The sequence below is a fragment of the Podarcis filfolensis genome (genome assembly GCF_964270895.1).
Source record: "Podarcis filfolensis genome assembly, chromosome: 1".
In the NCBI taxonomy this organism is placed as follows: domain Eukaryota; kingdom Metazoa; phylum Chordata; class Lepidosauria; order Squamata; family Lacertidae; genus Podarcis; species Podarcis filfolensis.
In genome coordinates this window covers 61,299,781-61,324,344 of record NC_139604.1, presented here as the reverse complement: position 1 = coordinate 61,324,344, position 24,564 = coordinate 61,299,781, and the positions used below count along the sequence as shown (strand labels likewise).

General features: G+C 41.5%; 1 protein-coding gene across 1 annotated transcript in view; it reads left to right on the top strand.

Moving 5' to 3' along the window:
- Positions 1-24,564, top strand: part of MUC6 (mucin 6, oligomeric mucus/gel-forming) — a 75,908-nt gene that overhangs the window by 1,560 nt on the left and 49,784 nt on the right. The window contains exons 3-25 of the mRNA XM_083586906.1: positions 3,366-3,404; positions 4,313-4,342; positions 4,603-4,656; positions 5,071-5,311; positions 6,202-6,328; positions 7,745-7,832; positions 8,521-8,630; positions 9,803-10,010; positions 10,345-10,467; positions 11,620-11,740; positions 12,253-12,391; positions 13,016-13,120; positions 13,526-13,598; positions 15,427-15,564; positions 16,153-16,314; positions 17,380-17,474; positions 18,771-18,903; positions 19,906-20,155; positions 21,137-21,189; positions 21,284-21,393; positions 22,630-22,781; positions 23,062-23,203; positions 23,607-23,717. Of these exons, the coding sequence (XP_083443032.1) occupies positions 3,366-3,404; positions 4,313-4,342; positions 4,603-4,656; positions 5,071-5,311; positions 6,202-6,328; positions 7,745-7,832; positions 8,521-8,630; positions 9,803-10,010; positions 10,345-10,467; positions 11,620-11,740; positions 12,253-12,391; positions 13,016-13,120; positions 13,526-13,598; positions 15,427-15,564; positions 16,153-16,314; positions 17,380-17,474; positions 18,771-18,903; positions 19,906-20,155; positions 21,137-21,189; positions 21,284-21,393; positions 22,630-22,781; positions 23,062-23,203; positions 23,607-23,717 (2,804 nt within the window). The remainder of the gene's footprint in view (positions 1-3,365; positions 3,405-4,312; positions 4,343-4,602; positions 4,657-5,070; positions 5,312-6,201; positions 6,329-7,744; positions 7,833-8,520; positions 8,631-9,802; positions 10,011-10,344; positions 10,468-11,619; positions 11,741-12,252; positions 12,392-13,015; positions 13,121-13,525; positions 13,599-15,426; positions 15,565-16,152; positions 16,315-17,379; positions 17,475-18,770; positions 18,904-19,905; positions 20,156-21,136; positions 21,190-21,283; positions 21,394-22,629; positions 22,782-23,061; positions 23,204-23,606; positions 23,718-24,564) is intronic.

Below are 24,564 nucleotides of genomic sequence, written 5' to 3'. Positions count from 1 at the left end.
AACCCCCAGAAAGAACAATTAAAAAGTTCACTTAAACTTCACAGATCAATTTATAAACCTCCTTAGCAGTACAGACCTCTAAAAGTGTACTCAGAAGTCAGTCCCATTGAGTTCAGTGAGACTAACTGCCAGGAAAATGTGCATAGGATTGCTGCTTAAGGCAATCAGCACATCCAATATAAGGGTCTTCAAATGATATGTTTAGTGTCATGTGTATTTTGGCCCAAAGATGTCCTTCCAACCTGTTTTAAAACCTCCAATGAAGGAAAGTCCACCACCTTCCAAGGTTGTCCATTCCACCATTGGACAGCTCTTACCATCTGGAAGGTCTTCCTAATGTTTAGTCTGAATCTTCTTTCTTGTAAATTGGTTCAGCTCCTACACAGGACACACAGAAAGTTATACATCTGCAAATAATTACATATGAAAAATTCTGAGAGGAACAAATATTGTACCTAGTGTTAAGTGTTGTTCTTTTTTTGCTATTTGGATTCCATGGGCAATAGTGAATACTGTTCTATGTGGAACTGCGGCTGTGGTCTGGTCCTGTGATTTGGAGCTGAAGGCTTACATTGCCTTGTATCCAATGCAGCATTAAGTAAGCATTCTGTCAGTGCAAGGACTTATGCTTGCACAATGGGACTTTCCTGCCCTGTGTGCTTGTCATGTACTCACCCCAAATCTGCTCCAGAGGCACTTCCAGCACCTCTTAGGTGGGTGCCATTGCCATTACAAGATAACATGGTAGGTGTTCATGGTGAGTTCCGGCACCTCTTTTTCCAGAGTATGGGGGAGGGGCAAAACACAGTAAATGGGTGTGTGAAGGAGAAGAGTAGATGAGTCCTGGAGTGCAAATGTAAATCTTTGTGCTAATAGGACAGTTACTTAGCACTACAATGGATACAAATCATAGTGTAATGGTATTGGACTAAACCATGGTCTCTTCCAACTCTAAGGTTCTATGATTCTAGCCTATCTACAGGAGTGAACACATAAGCATATATGAAAAACAGCCCTTGCATTCAGCCTGTCTTTGAAATCAAGGTGCAACTTAAATTACACAAGAAAGGATACTAAGAAGAAAGAGGGCTTCATTAATCTACTGTTCTCACAGGATTAACTTTGCTCCATACTTGGACATACATTATGTTAAGTTAGTTGAATACAACCCAAAGTTTCTGAATAGGAAATAAGCCAATACTCTTCAGACCTGCTGTGGACAGCTATAATTTTAGATTGCCTAAAATGCAATGTACAGTGTCAATACTGGGCTTTGCATTTGGGGCACTCTAAGATGGTGCCCATGCATAGTGGATAAGTGTTTGGCTCACTTCCTCTGCAAAAAAATGTCGCTGCCTGCCAAGTAAACATGTCCAGAGGGAGAGCAACAGTAATTGCGTCATCTGGGACCATGCCCTGTTGCTTGCTGCTGCTGCTGCCTGTTGTTCACGTGCTGCCCCTGGACATGTTTATCTTTCCTGGCGGCAGCAATAGATGGGTGGGAGTCAAGCCAAGTAAATATGTCCAGGGAGTCAGCGACTGGCAGCAGCAGCAAAAAGCAGCAGCAGAGCAGGAGAAGCCGATGGTGGGAACCCTGATGGCAATGCTGGATGGAGCCCTCAATGGTGGTGTGAGCAGGACTGGTTATGGGTCCCTCTGTGCCCTAGGAGTGTCAGCATGGGCCTGATCATGCTGGCCTCTGATGCTGGGCCAGAGCTGTAAAGATTTTGTTTCTGAAGATACAGTAGCATCTTGAAACAATCCATTTCCACAATGGTGTCGATTTGCATCATAATGGGAAGAGCATAGTAATGTCAGAAACTACCTTTGGCACAATTCCATCTGTTGTCAGGCATCTTCCATGGGTAAAAGTTCCTGGAATAAAATGCAAAGTAGATATTATTTTCCTTCCCGTTTAGCCATCAGGAAGTTTTTGATACTTTCTTTCCCCCACCCCTTCCACTACTTTTATGCAGCAAATACCAAAATATATCATTCCACACTTGGCTGACTCATATATCATTGACAAAACCACTTATTGTGGGCAAATGTAGAAGGAAATAAGCGAATTCAGTTCTGAGACCAGCTCTTCTAAAATATCAGGATTGTCAGGTCAAATACAGAGCCAAGTTCTCAGTTGGAAGATACTTCAAAGGTCATCTAAATCAACCCCTTCCGATGCAGAAAATCCTCAGTTACAACATAATTAATAGAAGACTATCCAGCTTCTGCTTCAAAACCTCTGATAAAGGGGAGCCCAACATCTTCCAAAACAATCGGCTGTTGAACATGTAAATTTCTTACTGAAATTTAGTCAAAATCCCTTTTGCTGCAATTGGAACATGTTGGTTCAGGTCTTGCCCTCTGGTCCCCTGGAGCAACAGAAAACAAATTTGCTCCTTCATATCTTTGATGGCTCTTCAGATATTTGACAATGGCTATCACATCACCTCTTAATTGCCTCTTCTCCTGGCTAAACATTCCTAATTCAATGAAAAAGACCTGTGGCATAAAATGGGAAACTTTGCCAGATGCATGCAGCTTCTTTTGCCACTGCAATATTATGAAGGGGAAACTGTCTGTCCATTTAATGTGATTATTAAAGTGAGACAGCTCCATAACAAATATGGAAACCCTACCATTGCACTCACAAGACACTACTTATCATTTTCTCTCTCCTGATAAAAATGCTACTACTACCTTATTTTTTATATTAAAAAACAGCCCTATTACTACTACTTAAAAAGTAAAAAGCTACTGCTGCTTATCCTTTGTATCCATTGTATTGGCAGAGGAAGGGTTCTCCAAATGATGGGCCCTTGATGGAGTAAATGTGCATGCAAAAGATTAGCACTGTATAACTGAACCTAAAAAGCAGAGACATCACCTTGCTGACAAAGGTCCGTATAGTAAAAGCTATGGTTTTCTCAGTAGTGATGTATGGAAGTGAGAGCTGGACCATAAAGAAGGCTGATCGCCGAAGAATTGATGCTTTTGAATTATGGTGCTGGAGGAGACTCATGCAAGAAGATCAAACCTATCCATTCTGAAGGAAATCAGCCCTGAGTGCTCACTGGAAGGACAGATCCTGCGGGAGGCAGTGGAAGACAGGAGTGCCTGGCGTGCTCTGGTCCATGGGGTCACGAAGAGTCGGACACGACTAAACGACTAAACAATAACAATCTCGAATAGCTTTAATGCAGACAATATCCACTTGATCAACTGTTGTTGTTTTTAACCTAAATAATTATTTCATTCATGAGTTTAAAACCAAGATGCATAATCCCAAGAATACTTGTGGAAAGTTGTTCGTTTCAATTAATTGTATATGTATTCTCTATTTAATTTCCTTTTTTATTTCATAGGTGCCTCCTTTCAAAGACAGGAAGTGGCATTAGGAGGAGGTAATAATTTGCACATTTAACATCCATTGTGGACTCTTTCTTATACGACAGCAGTGGCGGGGCTGCTATTCTGGCCGAGCCCCATTCCATGTGTTCCTGGTGATACTGGAATGGGAGAAATGATGCAGGAGTAGTTTGCAAGACCAGTGGGGAAAGAAAACATGTTGTCAGCACTTCCTGGTCTACTTCTTTCATTGTAACATCACTGCAGCAAAATGGGATGGAACCGCAGGAGAGCAGTCACTGTAATGAGATCCCTCCTATAATGAGGCTCAAGGCCTGCCTTCCCCAGCCAAGTGCCATTTAGATGCTGTTGGACTACAACTCCCATCAACTCCCTCTAAGGCCAGTGGTAAGAGAAGATGGAACTTGTAGTCCAACAATATCTGGAGGGCATCAGGACATGTCACTGTGGTAGTAGGTTTCTCAAAAGGTCTCTCTCAGGAGAAGAAGATCAGTGCTGATCAGAGGTCAAGTAATGCTTGGGAAAAGAATGGTATTTAGTATTCCCAATAGTTTAGAATGCTTGTTTCGAGCTCCAAGTCCATGGGACTATTCTTCAGGGTCAAAATGTGCCAGGCAAAGGATGGAAATGTTTTCACTTTGCTGTTACATTTGAAGCCACAAAAAGTAATTCAATTAACAAAGCAGTGTGTGTGTGTGTGTGTGTGTGTGTGTGTGTGTGTGTGTAGATAAATTCTACTTTTGGAAATATAACATCTAAGAGTGTTTTTTTCCTTTCACCTTTTGTTGGGGAGGGGAAGTGTATTATCATTATGCCCTGTTTTCTAGCAGTAGGAATTGAAATTCTGTTATAGGGTTCAGCAATAAATGCTAAGTTATTTTAATACAATCAGTATATATATGTCCAATATTGCTACAACAAATATACCTTTGTTTCACTTTAGGCCAAAGGAGTGCTGAATGGCTTGACCTTGGTAAGTATTTCTTTTCCTAGAAGTAGAACCTACAGAGACAGGCTTCCCTGTAGTGGAGAGGGGGGGGGATTGATCATTTTTTTATTCCCCTTTCTTTACTTTCCTAATAATGAGATACTCCTGCAGACATTCTAGAAACTAAAATGAGCTACAGGATAGTATGGGGTCATATTTTAATTATGAAAATGCATTTGACTGGAGGATAACTAGAAATGCTAACTTATGTAGACTTGACATATGCACCTTTTCCTATTTTCTAGAAACCTATTCTGAAGAGTTGAGAAGTCTAGATAATGCCCGTCTTCATCATACAGGTATTATTCCCCTTGTTTTAGTGGGAAATCATGATAAAAGGTTCACAGTACTTCAAAAGGCAGATATATGCAACACGGCATGAATTTTATACTTTAAAAAAACTATTACAGTCCTGCACTCAGGCAGTCCAAATTCTGCATCAAGGAAAGCTGGATTCTTTAAAAAGCACATTGGATGGGGACTTAATAGGGGCATCTGCTATGAATGGAAACTCTTAGAAAAAATAATGTTGGTAGACAACAAGGTACATGCCCGTGCTTATGTATCATGAGCCAGGAGGACAGATTTAAAAGAAGAATCCATTCAACTGATTAAAATACTACTAAAGTATATGCACAATGCCATTCAGAATGGCCAACAGAATAATCAGAGCCCAACAGAACCTCACTATAGTTTTGCTTCCTTTCTTTAAGCTGTGGATAAGGGCTCATGCTCCACCTGGGGCACTGGGCATTTCTCAACTTTTGACAACTACTTGTATGATTTTTCTGGGACTTGCAATTACATCTTTGCCACCGTATGCAATGACGTCAACCCGGATTTCAACATCCAGTTCCGTCGTGGGCTGAACAAAAAAATTACCAGAATCATCATCGAGTTGGGACCCAACGTTATCATAATTGAAAATGGAATCATATCAGTCAAGGATGTTGGGTAAGCACGTGATAGTAAAATGCTCATGTGGTGAAAGCTTTGCTCTTTTTTTTAATCAACAACTATAGGTTCAGGTTTCAAGCAGGCCTTTTTCTTTTCCTATCTGAAGGTGTTGTTAATAGAGTTTTTGACATAATATTCTTTGAGATTGGCATGGTTTTCATTTTTATAGTGTTAATGGAAATTGTTTGGAGACAAACATAAAACTTGCCATGCAAAAGAAGTTTGCCCCAAAACCTAGGGTTTAACCAAACAACAGCAACATATTTTGCACTTTATGAAAACATGATGGCAGAAATGAAGCATTTCTTTCCAATTCTTCAGCTTGTCAAAAGTGAAAGCTGGACTTTGCCAAACTCCCAAGATTCTGTCATAGTAGGAATGGCATTTTACACATGCTCAGAAGTTTCCTCAGATTGTGTGATCCAAGGCTGAGGCCTCTCCTAACTGAAATTGGTCTCTAGTAGATTTTAGAGCTCTTTTGCCTGCATTTTTTAAAATTCCCAAACAGTCCCATGAATATTAATAATAAAAGGCATCCCACTAGGCATGAATGAGTTAAATGCTTATTTTTGCTGGTACTATTTCACCCGCCTTGCGTTCTTAATTGGGGAAAGTGGTCTTTTCCAGACTCAGTCTGATCTTTAACAAATATAGTTTTAAATTTAATGTTAAAAGTGACTAGGAAACTTTTAATTATTAATTTTAATGGAAGTGTATGGTGAGAAATAGACATTGCTAAGCATCTCTAATTTATGGATGATAAAAAAAAGTTTGGATGAAAAAGACAGCTTTTGACTTAGAACACAAAGCCTAGAAATTCCTTGGAATTACTAAGTTTCTAAGTCTATGTGTTTCTTCTTTCCTCTTCCCCATACTACTCCAAATAGTATTATCAGGCTGCCATATACCAGAAATGGAATTCAGATTACACCTTTTGGACGCACCATCCGCCTAGTGGCCAAGCTGATGGAGATAGAGCTTGCCGTTTTCTGGAATAATGATGATTATCTCATGGTGGGTAAAGACTTGCTTTCACCTTCTGAGCATATTTTTGGAATGATAAAAATCGCACAGGTTTTACATTATTGTTGCATGGTTGTAATGAAGAAGCCAGCCCCCACCTGCCTTCTTACAACCAGTCCAGAGTGTGTCCCTGGGTATAAGTTGCATCGTCCTTAGTCTAAGTGTTGCCCTTGGGGATCTCAGCAGGGAGAGGGGGGGCAAAACTAGAATTAGCTGGCTGTGCCTGGGATTGGCTACCTACTCTTTATGCTCCCTGCCTCCTGCCCTGGCGGTCACAAAGGGCATCAGCGGCTTCATGGCATGAGCTGGCTCTTCAAAACCTCCCTGCAAGTAAAGGATATAAGCAGGCATTGCATTACATTGGGCTGCCTGGGTGGCTACAGCCTAGGGATGACAAACTCCGTACCTGATTAGGGCTGACAGGTAGAACACACTGAAGCAGTAGCCACATGGTTAAGTGGTCATCTGTTTTCACCCATAGAAAATATGATTGGGGGAGAACACTTACATTCTTCAGGATGACAAATTCCAGCGAGGGAGGCCTGTTAACCTGTTAACAGCAAGAACAAAAAGGAGTCTTAAAAACTAGCAGATTAATTGTTGGCATAAATCTGTTGGCCTTCAAGGTGTCACAACAAGACTCCTTTTCAAAAAAGCAAAGCAAAAAACAAACAAAACCTCATCTAATAGCGGGTAGTCGCACGATTAATAATGCATCATGGGTCAATCTGACCTGGACAGCAGCCCACAAAGCGGTTCTCAGACATTTCGTTGAGCTTGCTGCTGCGCTAATTGTGGTTGGTGTTGACTCAGGTGTGCATTCTCCTGGCAAAAATGGCACAACACTGCATTTTATCAATCTGTGCTCAGACAGACGTAAGAAATAAGTAGACTCAGGGTCAGGATGGGCACCCTCACCCCAGTCATCAGACTGATAATCTCATATAGGGAAAGGGGGTTGTAAACATTCTTCATCTTCTGATCTGCACATATCAACTTAGGAGGGGGTGATGTGTGTCTGTGTATGCCGACCTATGTGTGTCCTCTGTGCACATGCGCAAGTCTCGGGTAGGCACACAAAGCAGTGGTATGAGCTCCCCTGCTCTGAGTGCTGGCCATGGATGAATGTGGCCTTCAGGCCATAAATGGTTAGTCTCCTCTATTTTACAAGAAGGGAATTTCACAGACAGGGAGCCTTAGCAACAAGACTTTTCCCCACATCACAGCAACATGTGCCACATTGGGTAGCAGGATCACAAGGAGGGCCTTCTCAGCAGATCTTAATGTACGGGCTGGCAGAGAGCGGCTCTCCTCTAAGTACTTGAGACCTGATTCACTCAGGGCTTTGTATTTTACCAAGATATAATGCATAGCTATTTTTCTGATTAATTCAGTTTTCTCTTTTAGGTTTTGATTGAGGAAAAATACATGACAAGAACATGTGGACTGTGTGGGAACTTTGATGGGAAAGAATTAAATGAGTTTATGAGTGAAGGTGAGTTTTTCCGGTGCAGAAATAAATGACAGAAAGGTTTGGATTTCATGACAACTTATTAAGCCAAACATTGTCATCTAATTGCCTAAACTTCTAGTATAGTTGATAAAATAAAGAAGATAATATGAGGACTACTTGCTCACACATGGCAGTAAGGTCCCATGTTTTTTATTTCCCATCACTTTTCTGTGATATTATAATAAGAAAAGGTAAAAGCATTGGTTATATCCAATTGAGTTTTCAATCTAGTGGAGGTTTCCATTAACAGGAGAGGTGAGGAGGCAATCTTTTGCCAAGCCCTTCCTCCTATGCCATCCTCTGTGCTGTTTGGAGGGTCCTCCAAACTTCTATAGAGTATAGGGGCTGTAGTGGAATGGGGAAATTGGCAAACATTGCCTTCTGCAAAGATGTTCACTGGGTCAACAGCCCTTCCATGAAGGGAAAAGTATGACTAGAGTCAAGAAGAAATCATTTTACTGCCCTTAAAATCTCCACTCCTTATGTTTTATTTTTCCAGAGATTGATGACAACAACAAGCCACCCGCCTATCTTCATACATGCACAGTTGTTGTTTTTTAATGTAAAATGAGCCAGGTGTATAAATGGATCCCCATTTATATAGTGCATAGGTTGCCTAAGATGGACTCTTCACTAACAAACTCAACTGAATTTATACTTTGATTAATAGACAAACTTCTGGACCCTCAAAAATATGCTGCCTTGCAGAAAATTGATGATCCTGCAGAGATCTGCCCAGTTGAGGAAATGGCAGTTTCTAACGTTCCTCGCAAGAAATATGTATGTACCATATCATTTTTCTGGATCTGCCTACCTTTCAATACTTTTAGACAGAGGCAGTAATTGAGAAAACACTGCCATGATTGAAGATACAGTAGCAGATTGGCTAAGTCTGTCTGAAAGAACTGGGAGGAAAGAATGGAATGGGATGTGCAAATCTCTTCCTATCTTTTTGGAGGTTTTTCATAAAAGGCATTTTCAAAAGTGGAGAACTTAGGCTTTCCAGCTGTGAGGGAATGGCATTCTCCCCAGTTAGTTCCCTGCTTCTCTCACATTCTAGCTTCAGCACAACAGGATGGAGACTGTATTCTCTTGGTGGCAGGGCAGGAGCCCCAAATGAGTGTGGCCAGAGCCCAAAGTGGTCATTGCTATCTCATAAACATATCACTCCCATCCATGCATTCTCTCTCTCTCTCTCTCACGTGGACAATATGCATTGCTAGAAAAGGATCCATTTGTTTTAATATATTATTTTTTGGCAGGTCCACTGGGGCATGATTTGGATCGGAACTCTGGTGGGAGGATGGTGCAGGGGCTTCAACCATTTGCCCCCTGCTGTGGTCCCTGTGCATTGCAAATAAAAAAGGGGTCCATTCATTTCTTTTAAAAGAAAAAGATTTTATTAAGACTTTTCAAAATGCGATAAAAGACCAGAACATGCAAAAGATCCAAGGTCAAATGCAGATAGGGCTGGAGAAGACTCCTGTCTGGAACCCTGGAGAGTCACAGTCAGGGCAGCGGTCTGAAGGGTTAATGTTAGATAGACAAGGAAGAGTAAAAAGACATAGCTTTGTGTGTCTTACCCTCTCCTTTTAATCCCTACACGGCAACAGATATCACACATAATTCTGCCTATCTACTCTCCAAGATTAAATGTTATTCAGCCCTCAGACAACAGGAAGCAAGGTGGGACGTTTTGCCACCATTGAAAGTGACATGGGTGATGGTGGAACAATGCACTGTATCCAGGGACTGCCGCCTGTGGCTTTCGGTTGCCAGTCCATAACTTATATGGTGATAAGGGGGAGGCTACATTAACGATAGGCACACAGTCTTACTCAATGCTTTTGGTAACAACAAGTTGTCAAAGCAATTCAGTCTGTGGTACAATCGCGCCCTGTCCCAAAATGCATTGCATTCATTGAAACTGCCTTTCTTTCTCTTTCCAATAGTCTAGGATCTGCAGCCAACTTCTAGGACTCGTGTCTCAATCTTGCAACATCTCAAGGAAAGGGTTTGTTATCCGCTGCCAACTTGACATGCAAAACTGCCCTGATCCAGGGCAGAGGAACTGTACTTGTGCTACCCTTTCAGAGTACTCCAGGCAGTGTGCCATGTCCCATCAGGAAGTGTCTGATTGGAGGAGCACTGACCTCTGCTGTAAGTTATGAGGTTCTGGATCATGATTATACATGTCAGGTATTAACAACACATTGACCAAACTACCATAAACATCAGGTTCTGTATTCTGAAATAAAATGTGCACAGCTAGTAAATGCCTCATTATTTACATGTATTCAGACAGGGCTACCAATGAGGACAGGAAGAAAGTATGCTCCCCATCAGTGTTTCGCCTGCTCCTTATTGTTGTTGCTGCTCCTTGTTCCCCCTGTAGCTATTCTCCATTGCTTTTTTTCTGCTTCTTGACAATTTGCTGTACTTCTTTCCTTCCTGTCTGTCCTAACTTCACTCTCTGAACCATTGTGTTTTGCAGCTTTGGGAAGATGTCCAGCTAACCAAATCTACAAAGAGTGTGGTTCTCCCTGTCTCAAAACATGTTCCAATCCAGATTACAGCTGTTCCAGCTACTGTACATATGGCTGCTTCTGCCCAGAAGGTAAAAGGACATTGTGATGGATAGACCTTGGGTCAGCCTCCTGGAGACCCATAAGATAATCAGGGGTGGGTGAAGTGTCATCCAATCAGAAGAGAATAGAGGGTTACGAGTTAGAACCTGACAGTTTAACTTTCAGGTAGGGCTGAGTTAGGGCTTCACTGTTAGATGGGGCTCAGAAATGACTTGTTTATGGATTGGCTAGGCATGATAACCCAGATTATTTCCCTAAGGAGAAGGTAAAGATGCTTGATGGAGCTGGGAGTGTTTTCCTGGCTTAGTAGAAAAAATAGTCATTCTAGGAGGAATCATCTTATTTAGGAACAGGTTTAAAGTGGAAATTATCTGTGATTCTGAAGCTAAACCAGGTTCTTTATAAAGTACCGTATTTTTCGCCCTATAGGACCCACTTTTTCCCCTCCAAAAATGAAGGGGAAATCTGTGTATGTCCTATGGGGAGAATGCAGGCTTTCACTGAAGCTTGGAGAGCGAGAGGGGTCGGTGCGCACCGACCCCTCTCGCTCTCCAGGCTTCAGGAAGCTATCAGCAAGCCTGGGGAGCCCGCGGGAGTTCCCGCAGGGCTCCATAGGCTACGGATAGCAGCCTGCTGCCCGGAGCACGGAGCGCACTGAAGCAGAGCGCCCTGCGCTTCGGGCAGACATCCGCTGCCTAGGGAGCCCTGCAGGAGTTCCCGCAGGGCTCCCTAGGCTGCGGATAGCAGCCTGCTTCCCAGAGCGCGGGGTGTGCTGAAGCCGTGGCTGGGGCGGGGGAATAAAAATTTTTTCTTTATTCCCCCCCCCCCAAAAAAAAACTAGGTGCGTCCTATGGGCCGGTGCGTCCTATAGGGCGAAAAATACGGTATGTTTAGGAATATGTAACTTAAATTCAACTATGCCAAATGGCCAAATGACTGTGTATGCTGTGCACTTTATATTTAGTTAATTACCTGTGGTTTTTGGTCTCTATTCAGATTTATTGCTATGAAATTGGAACACAATTTGTCCATGATATGAAGAGTACCGAAGTGAATAGACCTGCCCCTGAATTTCCTCCAGAGGAAAAAAAAAACACCTTGTAAAAGTTCCCAAGCTTTATGCTATATACATTCAGAAGGAATTAAAATGCTTGTCATTCAATTGCTTTCACCTTTGACAGGAACTGTTTTGGATGACATTTCAAAAAACCGAACATGTGTTCCGGTAGAACAGTGTCCATGCACACTGAATGGGGAAATGTATGCTCCTGGTGATGTTATGAAAGCAACATGTAGAACCTGGTGAGTACGGTGGTATTCTAATTAAAGAAGGATGGGTTGTGGTCACGAAGCTGGTTAGAGTACCTGGCACTGATATGCTGAAAATGTCCTTTTTATACATAAAGAAAGACAGAGATAGATTTTTTTTTAAAAAAAGAGATTTTTGCACATAGGATAGGACGTGCATTTTTAACTGTCTTTAGAAGTCCAACTTGGATTTTCATGTTTAAAGTTTATTGGTTTCAAATATTATTGCACAAATGAAGAGAGATATAATAGGTTGTGTGCGCACTTTGCATTGAAAGCACCCCCCAATAATCCTGGGATCTGTAGTTTATTCCTCAGAGAGCTGCTGCTTCCAGCACCCTTAACAAATTACAGTTCTGAGGATCCTTAGGGGGTGTGGGAATGTGCTTTTACATGTATTGCACTTGCGCAGCTATCCTGACCTAAAACAAATAACCCAGAAAGTGATGATGAGCTTAGATCTGCTTTTCCAGTTAACAGCTGACATGTACTTTTCTTTTTACTAGTAAGTGTATGATGGGTCAGTGGAGCTGCACAGAACTGCCATGTCCAGGCAGATGTTCCTTGGAGGGAGGGTCATTTGTTACCACATTTGACTCTAGGCCATACCGTTTCCATGGAGTTTGCACCTACATTCTTATGAAGGTATTCTACCTAATAAAGACCAGCATTATCAGATTTGTTTTAAAAAAACATTTTAAAAGTCATTGACTTTTCGTTTCTGAGAGCTTAATATTTTCCAGGGGTCAGCATTTACCTTATACTGTTCATAGAGGACTGGAAGGACCACAGTCATGCTATTAACCATAACTCTGTATTCCTCTTTTTTATGGCATGTGCAAATATTAAGAGAAACAAGAAGCATTACGGGGGCCTTCAAACAAATGGGAGAATGAACATTCTCCACTCTATTCATTGGGTAGAACAATCCTATGGGGGTGCGTGGGCAGAGGAGGTAGAATCTAATGCAGTGGAAGCACCCAGCATATTCAAAGCACCATTGCCTCCAAACCACCAGGCTCAAAATGTTTACAATTGCACAGTCACGGAAGTAGTCAGGGAATCACAATTGGCAACAGCTCCATATTGAGTGTATGTTTGGTGGCATACCTGGATTTGCTGCAGCAAAATTAATAAAATGTCAATGAAAAGGAAACATTTGGTACACTATGGAAACATTTGACAATAATTTTAAACAGCGGATGTGAACATATTGAGTTTTCTCCCTTCTACAAACTTTGCATTATTTTGCTTTTCCTCTCCTTCTAGAGTCCTATGTTACCACACAATGGAACCCTTATGGCCGTGTATGAAAACTCTGGTTATTCCAGTTCAGAGACATCACTGACAGCCATCATTTATGTCTCAGGAAAAGTAAGTGTGCCTCTCATAGAAACGTTACTGCTGAGTGCATACTATGAAAAAAATCAGAGCAGATACAGTCCAGCACAGAATGAGGTATGCCTAAGCCCCATTGATCTCAGCTGGATTTAAAGGATGTGCTTAAATTGTAGTCCAGATGTAAATATATGAGCATTTGAATGCAGAACAGAGTGAAAAGGTGAGATAAGTACCTAGATGCAATAGTCACAATCATTGTTCTCAGTTGCAAAAATTATGGTAGCAGTTAATTTCAGTGATTCCTCCAAAAATTACTTTATTTCATGTGGTTACACACATTCTATATCCGTCTTGATTCATGGAAAGATTGACCCAGAGTGGCATTTAACCCTTCACCCAGCTCTGTGTTTAGGATTCTGTGTTATCTTTTCCACATAGGACAAAATTGTGATTTCCAAAAATGAAATTTTGATGGATGAGGACGAACTTAAGAGGCTACCTTATAAATCAGGTAAGATAAGAAAGAAGAAAATGGAAAATGTACCCAATAAATAAGATGATGATAAGAGATATAAGATATAAGATATAATAATAATAATAATAATTTATTATTTATACCCCGCCCATCTGGCTGGGCCTCCCCAGCCACTCTGGGCGGCTTCCATAGAAACCAAAAACACAGTAAAATATCACACGTTAAAAACTTCCCTGAACAGGGCTGCCTTAAGATGTCTTCTGAATGTCAGGTAGTTGTTTATCGCTTTGACATCTGCTGGAAGGGCGTTCCACAGGGCGGGCGCCACTACCGAGAAGGCCCTCTGCCTGGTTCCCTGTAGCTTTGCTTCTCGCAATGAGGGAACCGCCAGAAGGCCCTCGGCGCTGGACCTCAGCGTCCGGGCAGAATGATGGGGGTGGAGACGCTCCTTCAGGTATACTGGACCGAGGCTGTTTAGGGCTTTAAAGGTCAGCACCAACACTTTGAATTGTGCTCGGAAACGTACTGGGAGCCAATGTAGGTCTTTCAAGACCGGTGTTATATGGTCTCGGCGGCCGCCCCCAGTCACCAGTCTAGCTGCCGCATTCTGGATTAGTTGTAGTTTCCGAGTCACCTTCAAAGGTAGCCCCACGTAGAGTGCATTGCAGTAGTCCAAGCGGGAGATAACCAGAGCATGCACCACTCTGGCGAGACAGTCCGCAGGCAGATAGGGTCTCAGCCTACGTACCAGATGGAGCTGGTAAACAGCTGCCCTGGACACAGATTTGACCTGTGCCTCCATGGACAGCTGTGAGTCCAAAATGACTCCCAGGCTGCACACCTGGTCCTTCAGGGGCACAGTTACCCCATTCAGGACCAGGGAATCCTCCACACCTGCCCGCCTCCTGTCCCCCAAAAACAGTACTTCTGTCTTGTCGGGATTCAACCTCAATCTGTTAGCCGCCATCCATCCTCCAACCGCCTCCAGACACTCACACAGGACCTTCACCGCCCTCACTGGTTCTGATTTAAAAGAGAGGTAGAGCTGGGTATCATCCGCATACTGATGAACACCCAGGCCAAACCTCCTGATGATCTCTCCCAGCGGCTGCATGTAAATGTTGAAAAGCATGGGGGAGAGGACAGAACCCTGAGGCACCCCACAAGTGAGAGCCCAAGTGAGATAATTATTATTTATATCCCACCCATCTGACTGGGTTACCCCAGCCACTCTGGGCAGCTTACAGCATATCTAAAAACATAAAACATCAGGCATTAAAAACTTCCCTAAATAGGGTTGACTTCAGATGTCTTCTAAAAGTCAGATAGTTGCTTATTTCCTTGACATCTGATGTGAGGGCATTTCACAGGGCAGGTGCCACTACCGAGAAGGCCCTCTGCCTGGTTCCCTGCAACCTCACTTCTTGCAGTGAGGAAACCAGCAGAAGGCCCTCGGAGGCTGAACGATGGGGATGGAGACGCTCTTTCATATATACTGGGCTGAGGCCATTTAGGGCTTTAAAGGTCGGCACCAACACTTTGAATTATGCTCGGAAACGTACTGGGAGCCAGTGAAGATCCAGATAAAGACAATCCTGTCAACAATATGTTCTATATTTTATATTATTTCTGTTTAAATATGTTGTTACTCACTCTATATTTGGAGTAGGTGAGCTGCAAATATAAATAAATAAGCAACCATTCCTCCTATCAAAATAACAAAAAATGTAATATTTATATAACACAAACTATTCAACTTGAATAGTAGAAACAAAGAAGTAAACGTATCAATATATGTAATATATTTAATAACTTAAATAGATAAAACAGAGTCAACATCTTTTCAATTATCTCATTTCTTTAGGAGACATCATCATCTTCAGACAGTCATCTACTCACATTCAAATGTATACAACCTTTGGGCTGGAGCTGGTAATTCAAGTTAGTCCAGTGTTTCAAGTTTATATTAAAGTTGGACTTCAGTTCAAAGACAATACCCGAGGTAAAGTACCTGGTTTCTGTTGAACTATTCCAGATCTGATGTGGAAATAGTTTGTGAGATGAGATCTAGCATAGCCTGGGGACACCTTCAAATTGTGACCACTCCATACTAGATTATACTTGACCTCTGGGGGACAGCAAAGGTCAAAGATGTCATTCACCTGTCTACCACACTAGTAAGGGGTGGAGAACCACTATATTATTTTTAATTGTTTTTGATATTGTATTTTAAATTGTAACTCATCCTGGGACCTCATGGTGAACAGAGGGTAAGAAATCTTGATAATCATAATTATAGTAACGCCTCTGCACTTGCGTGGAAACTAGGTCAGAGATTCAAGCAGACTGTTAAAAATGTTTTAGCTTCTACAATTCAATGCAGCCTTTTTGGGCAGACCAGAACTTCTTTGCTCCAGGGCCTACAGATACTTTATGGAGAGGAAACCTTTCACATTGCTACCTATATTAGGCATATATAGTACTGGTATAATTCACAGGCCTGCCATAGAATTAACAAGAGGCTTTTCAGTGTTACTGTAAAAAAATGCTCCTAGCTTTTCATTCTGCACATCTCTTTCCATGTCACTAGGGCTGTGTGGTAACTACAATGGAGAAACCACAGATGACTTCATGACCAGCATGGATATTATTGAAGGAACAGCTCCTCTCTTTGTGGATTCTTGGAGATCAGGAAATTGCCCCCCTGCCATAGAAAGAGATACAGATCCTTGTTCTATGAGTCAATTAAACAGTAAGTGACATGGTCTACTTTTGTTTGCGCTCTCTTTTATTCTATTTATTTGAGCATTTTAAATATTAAATACATTCAAGGCCATGGTAGGATTCTGAGAATGAGCTGTAGAATTTTTGTCTTGCTTTCAGTATATGAGGGACAGAGGGAATAATTATGAACAGGAACCCCCGCAGCTTTTTGTTTTACCTATTCGCATCTCCCTGAGCTGCTTTGGAGATCAGAGAAGTGGTAAACTGGGAAGGAGGCATTATCAACAAATGCAAAATGTGAAAGGGGAACATTAATGCTGCATCATTTAAAAAGTCAATGTGGGCTGTATCCTTGAAGGTGCCTCTCAGATTTGATGAGTGTGAAAGAGGCGGCCAAGAGCCACTTGTGTTAGTTTTTAAATGTACACATTCTATAATCATTGTCAAAGGAAGATGGCAAATGAGATTCACTTTACTTCTTGGATGTCCATGAAAAGCATAACAAAATAACAGCATTTGTCACAAGTATTCAGGTCGGCCATAAAATTGGCTATTGGTATAAGGTAAAGGTAAAGGGACCCCTGACCATTAGGTCCAGTCGTGACCGACTCTGGGGTTGCGGTGCTCATCTCGCTTTATTGGCCGAGGGAGCCGGCATACACCTTCCAGGTCATGTGGCCAGCATGACTAAGCTGCTTCTGGAGAACCAGAGCAGCGCACAGAAACGCCGTTTACCTTCTTGCCGGAGCGGTACCTATTTATCTACTTGCACTTTGACGTGCTTTCGAACTGCTAGGTTGGCAGGGGGCTATCAGTATAGCCACTGGCTATTATTCATAGAATCATAGAATTGTAGAGTTGGAAGGAATGTCAAGGGTCATCTAGTAGCCCAAGGCCCTGCAATGCTGGAATCCTTCCTACAGCTGTTTCTGAACGAGCTCAAGCCACCAGCCTTGTGGTTAACAGCCAGGCACACTGACCCACTGCACCACAGGACTTGTTTTATCTCCCCCCTTATTTGTTCACATCTTTTAACATTAGCTTGGGAATAAATGAACTTGCCTAATACCTTTGGTTGTATCTTTTTGTCTAGAAATGTGTGCCGAGACCCATTGCTCTGTTCTTATCAAGAAAGAAACAGTATTTGAGAAATGTCATTCTGTGGTGAATCCTGTTCCATTTTATAAGGTAGGGGTTTCTGTAAAATGTTCAGAAGACAGCAACTAGATGTTCAGATGTGAACTAGATGTGAAAATGCTTTTTTTAAAAAAGTTTTGAAAAATACATTGAATTTGGCATAGCTCACTGCTGCCATCTAGTTGCACATTTGTATATTGCACTTTACAGCACACTTCAAACATTTATTTGCAGCTGTATAACTGAGTCCCAGGTAATTACAAAGTTTGTAAACATCAGAAAAGGTTGTATTCCCCCCCCCCCACTGCCAAAATGACTTCCAGCTGAAATCCTGTAACTTTTTATATCAGAAATATTCTGGTTTTTGTTTGTCCCACTTTTGTTGTGCAGTAACCCTTCTGGACATAAATAATGTGGTAGCACTGGGGAAGCATTGCAGAATGAACTTATTACTTCCAAGAGGAACTTAGCCATGGCCAGGGTAGTATCATTTGACATATCTCTAAGGAGGTACTTAAGATATATGGCTTTTGATTTTCCAGTTAAGTTTACCAATAGAGGTTTAATTAACTGATCCCTGGCTTGTTTGAACGGCTCACAGTGTAGTAGGATATGCTTCATAGAGTCGACACCCTGAGAACATGAGCAGAGTAAGTTCTGATAGGGTATGCCAGACAGTCTGCCATTTAGTACTTTTGATGGAAATACATTTAGTCTGGCTTTGGTGAATAATTGGCAATAGTTAGGTACAGACAGATTCATGAAATATGATGGTCACTGAAAATCATGGCCATAGTAGATTCCAGATGCAAACATTCCACAGATTACGTAAGATCAAGAGCGAAGATCACTGTATGAAATATCCCATTACCTCTGCCGCAGGATTTAAAGGCAATATCGTAGCCCAAAAAGATGGTGAAAGACCAGTCGAGGAGGCTTTTAATAAGAAATAGAAAACTACATGCTCTGCATAAGACATAGTGACTGCCATGGAATCCTTTCCCTGTATTTCTGTTTTATTTTGCTTTTGAAAATGCTTTTGTGGGTCTTTGGACCAAAATAAAGAACGTAAATATGTAAACTAAAACAGAATAAATCCACCACAAATGTTGCAGAACACATGCACAATGGAACACCAGTCTGGAGGGACTTTAACTGCCTTCTCAGAATAGGGCTGTGTGAAAGAGCCGACCCAGATCACCAAAGATAGCACTTTTATATAATCTCAGTTCCAATACTTTTCAATACAATCAAGTGATGTACATGCACTGACAAACCATTTCATGATCTACAGTCAGCAGTTCTGATTGCTTATTAACAAAACATATCCTGCCTCTTTGTTTTCAGAGATGTGTATACCAAGCCTGCAACTATGAGGAAACCTTTCCCTATATTTGTTCCGCTCTGGGATCATACGCCCGTGTGTGTGCTTCAATGGGACTGTTTCTTGGGAACTGGCGGAGTACAGTAGACAACTGCAGTAAGTAGTCTCCAACTGATACTTATAGGGATACCCCCCCTGTATTACTACAGTGGTACCTCAGGTTACATACGCTTCAGGTTACATACGCTTCAGGTTACAGACTCTGCTAACCCAGAAATAGTGCTTCAGGTTAAGAACTTTGCTTCAGGATGAGAACAGAAATCGTGCTCTGGAGGCATGGCAGCAGGAGGAGGCCCCATTAGCTAAAGTGGTGCTTCAGGTTAAGAACAGTTTCAGGTTAAGAACAGACCTCTGGAACGAATTAAGTACTTAACCCGCGATACCTCTGTATTGCTTCAGAGTCCAGACATATGCCGATGCTGACATTTCCATCAATGAACTATCTTATTGTGATGTCAGATTTCTTGGGGGTTTTTGAGATCTAGCCCCAGCAAACTAAAGTTGGCTGCAGCCCTGACTTGAACACTGCTCCATGATAAATGGCAGGACTATTTTTTAAATGATTGCATTTAGATAACTGAGAGCCCATGCACACAAATGATCCTGCATATAACATACATCCTTACTTATTGTGCTCAGGGAAGGAAACATTCACTTAGGAACCTTGTGTCTGACCTAACCCATATAATAAATATAGTCCCCCCTCATAAAACAAGAAACAGGGACATTTAATTCCATATGCTTAAAGTCAATCACACAGGTGGTCTACTCTAGCGAACTGTGAAATTTCCCCTCATTACGCTGCTCACGTAAGCACTATTTAAGGAAGAGAGTACCTGGCTGATCGCTGGAACCAATGCAGAGTTAAGCATGTTTTGTTGTCCTCTGAGAACTTTCTGCAGACCTTCTAGCTACTGCACCATCAGTAGTCTAACTAGTAAAAGAGGAATAAGATTTTGTCCCTCCCAGAGACTTCCGGTAGCTTGCTTCACTGAACTGCCAACTGTTCCCCGCATGAGACAGAAGTATGAAGGGGGAAGAATATCTCACCAGCTGAAAGCAAAAACCTAATTGTACTATACTTTTTTCTACTGACAGCCATTTCTTGTACTGGAAATCAGACATTCAGCTACAACACTCAAGCCTGTGACCGGACATGCCTGTCCCTCTCCCATCGAGGCCTAGAGTGCCACCCCACTGACATCCCTATTGACGGCTGCAATTGTCCAAAAGGCACCTATCTCAATCACAAAAATGAGTGCGTCCGTAAATCCCAGTGCCCTTGCTACTTGAAAGACAGGAAGTTCATTCATGCTGATCAGTCGACCATAATTGGTGGAATTACCTGGTAAGCATAGGCTACAGCAAATGAGGATTTTGCATTGACTCTGTTAGCACATTGGTATTTCCTCAAATGCATGGTCTTGCAGGAAAAGTAAACACTGGTAATGGTGGTGGTGGTGGGGCGGTATTTCAGAAATGCTATGGTTGCAGTGTTGTTTGTGTATGTCAAACACCCTGAAAGGAATTAAAAGTATTAAAGGGCATTATAAAAGTATGGCAAGTGGGAGAGGGAGGCAAAATCTCTTCAACAAATGGCATTGTAAGGGAGTGGGGCGACATATATTAAACAGACCCATAATGTTTATGGAGTTGAGAAAGGAACACTCAATATCCTGTTGAAAATAAAACAAATTCCATCAAAGATATTTCTGAGCTTTAAGAGAAAAAGGAAATGTAAAATAATTAAAACCCATGGTACATGGCAGAACGACCTTGCTGAATCTAAGTCGGGCTAGGCCTCTTTAGTGTCTTTATGGGAGACTGCACCCTCAAGTTCTATCATGGTGGGTTATAAATGTAACGAATAAAATAATACTGCTATTAGCATGGGAGGTATTTGGAGCACACTTGTGGAACCAATTAAGGAGGTAGACTGAAATATCTTACCTCTTACCTTTTATTAACCCTTTACTAATCCCCATCCACTCCACTGCCATCTTTGTTATTTCCATCTAACTGTCATTGTCATGTCACTTCTACATTCTGTATAGCATTTACCATATAATTGATATTTTATTTACTTGCTTGCTTACTTAAGTTTTATCCTGCTTCTTCCCAAGGATTTGGGCCAGATAACGATTTTTAATAATAAATCAATAATAGCCAGTATTAAATCTGTTTTATTCCGCATCTGTTGAACTCCTAATTGCTGAATGCCAGCCCAAAGAGAAAACCTGATAAACTCTTTTGCAAGGTATTCCAGCTCAGACATACTTGATCTCATACATTCCCTTAGTGTATTCTAATGTTCATTTTTCTATTCTAGCTATTGCATTAATGGGAATCTGAGTTGTACTGGCAAACCTGCTGACCCTGCAGGTATGGATCTCTTTACCCTTTCTTTTGAAAAGCACATGCTTTCCAAATGTTGCAGAAACATCATTTCACAAGCATCTTATTTTCTTTTTCCTAGAAAACTGCAAGCCTCCCAAAAAATATATTTCATGCTCAGCACCTTCAGAAAGCAAATATGGAGCTGCCTGTGCACCAACCTGCCAAATGCTGGCTACTGGAATTGCATGTGTAAGTTCAATACTTTTGCTACCATCATCATTATTATTTATTGAATTTATATACCGCCCTATACCAAGAGGTCTTAGGGCGGTGCACAGAATAAAATCAAAATTAAAATATATATATAATCATTGTGATTATCATCAGCATGCAATAATTTGTAGTACTTAATTTGCCAAATGCTCTCATTCTTTACTATGAAATTAAAACCATGTATTGAAACACTCATAGTGTAACAAAACTAACACAGAACAGTGAAAACAGTGTATAACCAATTTTTTTGTAAGAGATAATAGGCATAAATAGAAAAAAAAATAACAGGAATTTCACAACTACCTTTATGCCATTCTGGGAGGCAGGGAGACATCACTCCAGGCTTAGTGCTGGTTTGAATTCCAGCCTCCACAATCTGGTGGCTCCTTAAGGGTTATTACAATGATGTTTCCAGAAGTGTGGGAGACCAGAATTTTCCCTCAGTTGATAACTTGAATTGGTGGTGGGGCTGTGGAATCTCTCACTTTGGGGACTGCAAGCTTCTCACCATAAGCAAGGAAGATGGGGAAAACTTTTCCCACCTCCTTTCAGCCACACACTGCAGTAGAAGCTCAGTGAGTGAAAGGCAGACCTGGAACCTGAGGGCCACCATATTCCACCTGTAGAACTCAAACATGGGCAGGAAAATTCTGGCTCAGGCTCTTAGAATGCAACCCCTTACCTACTGATCTCAGAGTAAGTGCCATTAAATTCAATCAGACATACATACATATGATTGCACTGTTGACCTCATTAGGCCAGCTCCCAATATGTACCTCACTTTTAGACTTAGCTGTTATCCTTCACAATATCTGTATAATACAAATCACAACTTTATCCTAAATACTTTATATACATGCAGATTTCCTTTAAATGTTCTCCCAGTCATATGACAATGACTTAGAAAACACCAGGTCTGAGCATGCCCACAATTTTGTTCTCACCTTTCTATTCTCATCCCATCACTCACATACTTATTTATGGTTGCCGCATAACAGCATTGAGCAGGAGAACCTGGTGCCCTCCAGAATTTGCTAGACTACAGATCCCATCATATTTGACTCGTGGCTATGCTTGCTGGTGCTGTTGGGAGATGGGTGTCCAGCCACATCTGAAGGGCCATTGGCTAAGAGCAACCTTATAGTTGGCTGGTGTTGGGCTGGACTTCGCATATCTCAAAGTCTGAGTTTGAGATTGGCTGATGTTTTCCAGGTCCCCAGCAAGTGTGAATCAGGCTGTGTTTGTGCTGCTGGACTATATGAAAAGCTAGATGGTACATGTGTGCCACCTGATGAGTGTCCCTGTGAATATGGTGGCATCTCATATGCAAAAGGAGAGGAGATTCACACTGAATGCAAGTCCTGGTAAGATTTTTTTGCTTTCATCCCTTTGGCTATACCATGCAAGTATGCTATTCAAATGATAGTTAATGAGCTTAGAAAACATCACATCTGAGCATCCACATAATTCTATTACATACATTGCTTGTGCCAGCTGGCCTGAAACATAGCTAAACTGAATATGGGACTTTGGGAAATCTAAGGTAACATCACATGAAGGCATCAAGGAATAATGCTTACCCAATATTGTGCTACCTTTATTTGCCTTTGAAGGCTTTATGACAAGTTTCTTGTTCCTCATCAGCACCTGCACAAGAGGAAAATGGAAATGCATCCAAAATTCCAGATGCTCTTCAACATGCAGTCTCTATGGGGAAGGTCATATCACCACGTTTGATGGACAACGTTTTGTGTTTGATGGCAACTGTGAATACATACTAGCTATGGTAATATCACTTTGACTGCACTTACATGCCATGATGCTAATGATCAGTATAAGCATATCTGAATCAATATGGCACTTCAAATCAAGGCTTGCAGTTCAAAGAGTGTCTTAAGGTAGAACAAAAATTGGTCTCAAATATTTTACAACTATAATCTTAAAAATAGGAAGTAGATGGACTCATATGGCCTTTGTTCCCTAAATTCAGTTTCAGGATTTGAAGTGTAACCAGATCTTCTCTGCAAAAAGTAGATCAGAATCTACTGGTAGATCTCTGGGTAGTTTGCAGTAGATCAGCAAGGGTTTCTGATTCTGAGTTATCCAATAATCCTGCCCGTGCTCTGTATTTTAAATCCTCACATACATGTTGCTATCTCATGGTTATCTGACTGTACTTCTCTACCTAGGACGGTTGTGGCATGGGTGGCTCTCCCCATCATTTCAAAATAGTGACTGAAAATGTTGTCTGTGGAAATACCGGGATCACATGTTCCAGAGCAATCAAGATCCACCTTGGGGTAAGGATGAAATGTTGTTGTTATGGGATATTTACTCATCTGTACCACATTGGAAATAATTTCCTAACACCCTCCAAGGAAACTGATTGATCACTCTTGTCATCCCAGCACTCTGCCATCCTCTAGTATCAAGGCACTACAAACTAATATACAGCTGTTGGGCCTGAGAGACAAATTTTCCAGTCTGAAGAAGCAGGGCCTGGCCAACTCTATCATTAGGCAGAGTGTGGCAGCCACCTAAGGCAGCAGATTTTGGTTGCTTCGGGGTGCAATATAGAACCATGTTCCATCTCCAGAATTAAAGTAAAATTCAACTGCCAATGCAGCTACCTGGGAGGGAAGGGATACATTTTGTCTTTTGTTTCAGACGGCAAAATATATTGGGCCAGCCCTGTGTACACCTAAGTTATGGAGACACTAACTGGATACTTCACTATAGGTGGGATTTTATCCTATGTGTATTAAACTATAGATTGCAAAGACCCAGAGAGAACTGTCTTATAACAGAATCATTCTAGTTTTATACTCATTCCCTATGTGTAATAGGGAATTGTGGGTAAATTCCTCAAAGGCAGACATGACCATTCACCTTGTACACTGCTTGTACTTGTGCACTGCTTGGTGTATCTTTTGGGGGAAGAGGTTTATAATTTTTCTAAATAAATAAAAGTTTACAAACTCTTTCCACTAAAAACATTAAATATTTTTGCAAGATAATATCATTTCAGTTAAGGGCATGACTGGGTTGGGCTCTAGAGAAGAGAGAAGAGGGCTAGATTGTTATACAGCAGGTGTTCACTAGGATCTCCTCCCACCATGTTGGTAAATTTTATGCTGTGAACCACCC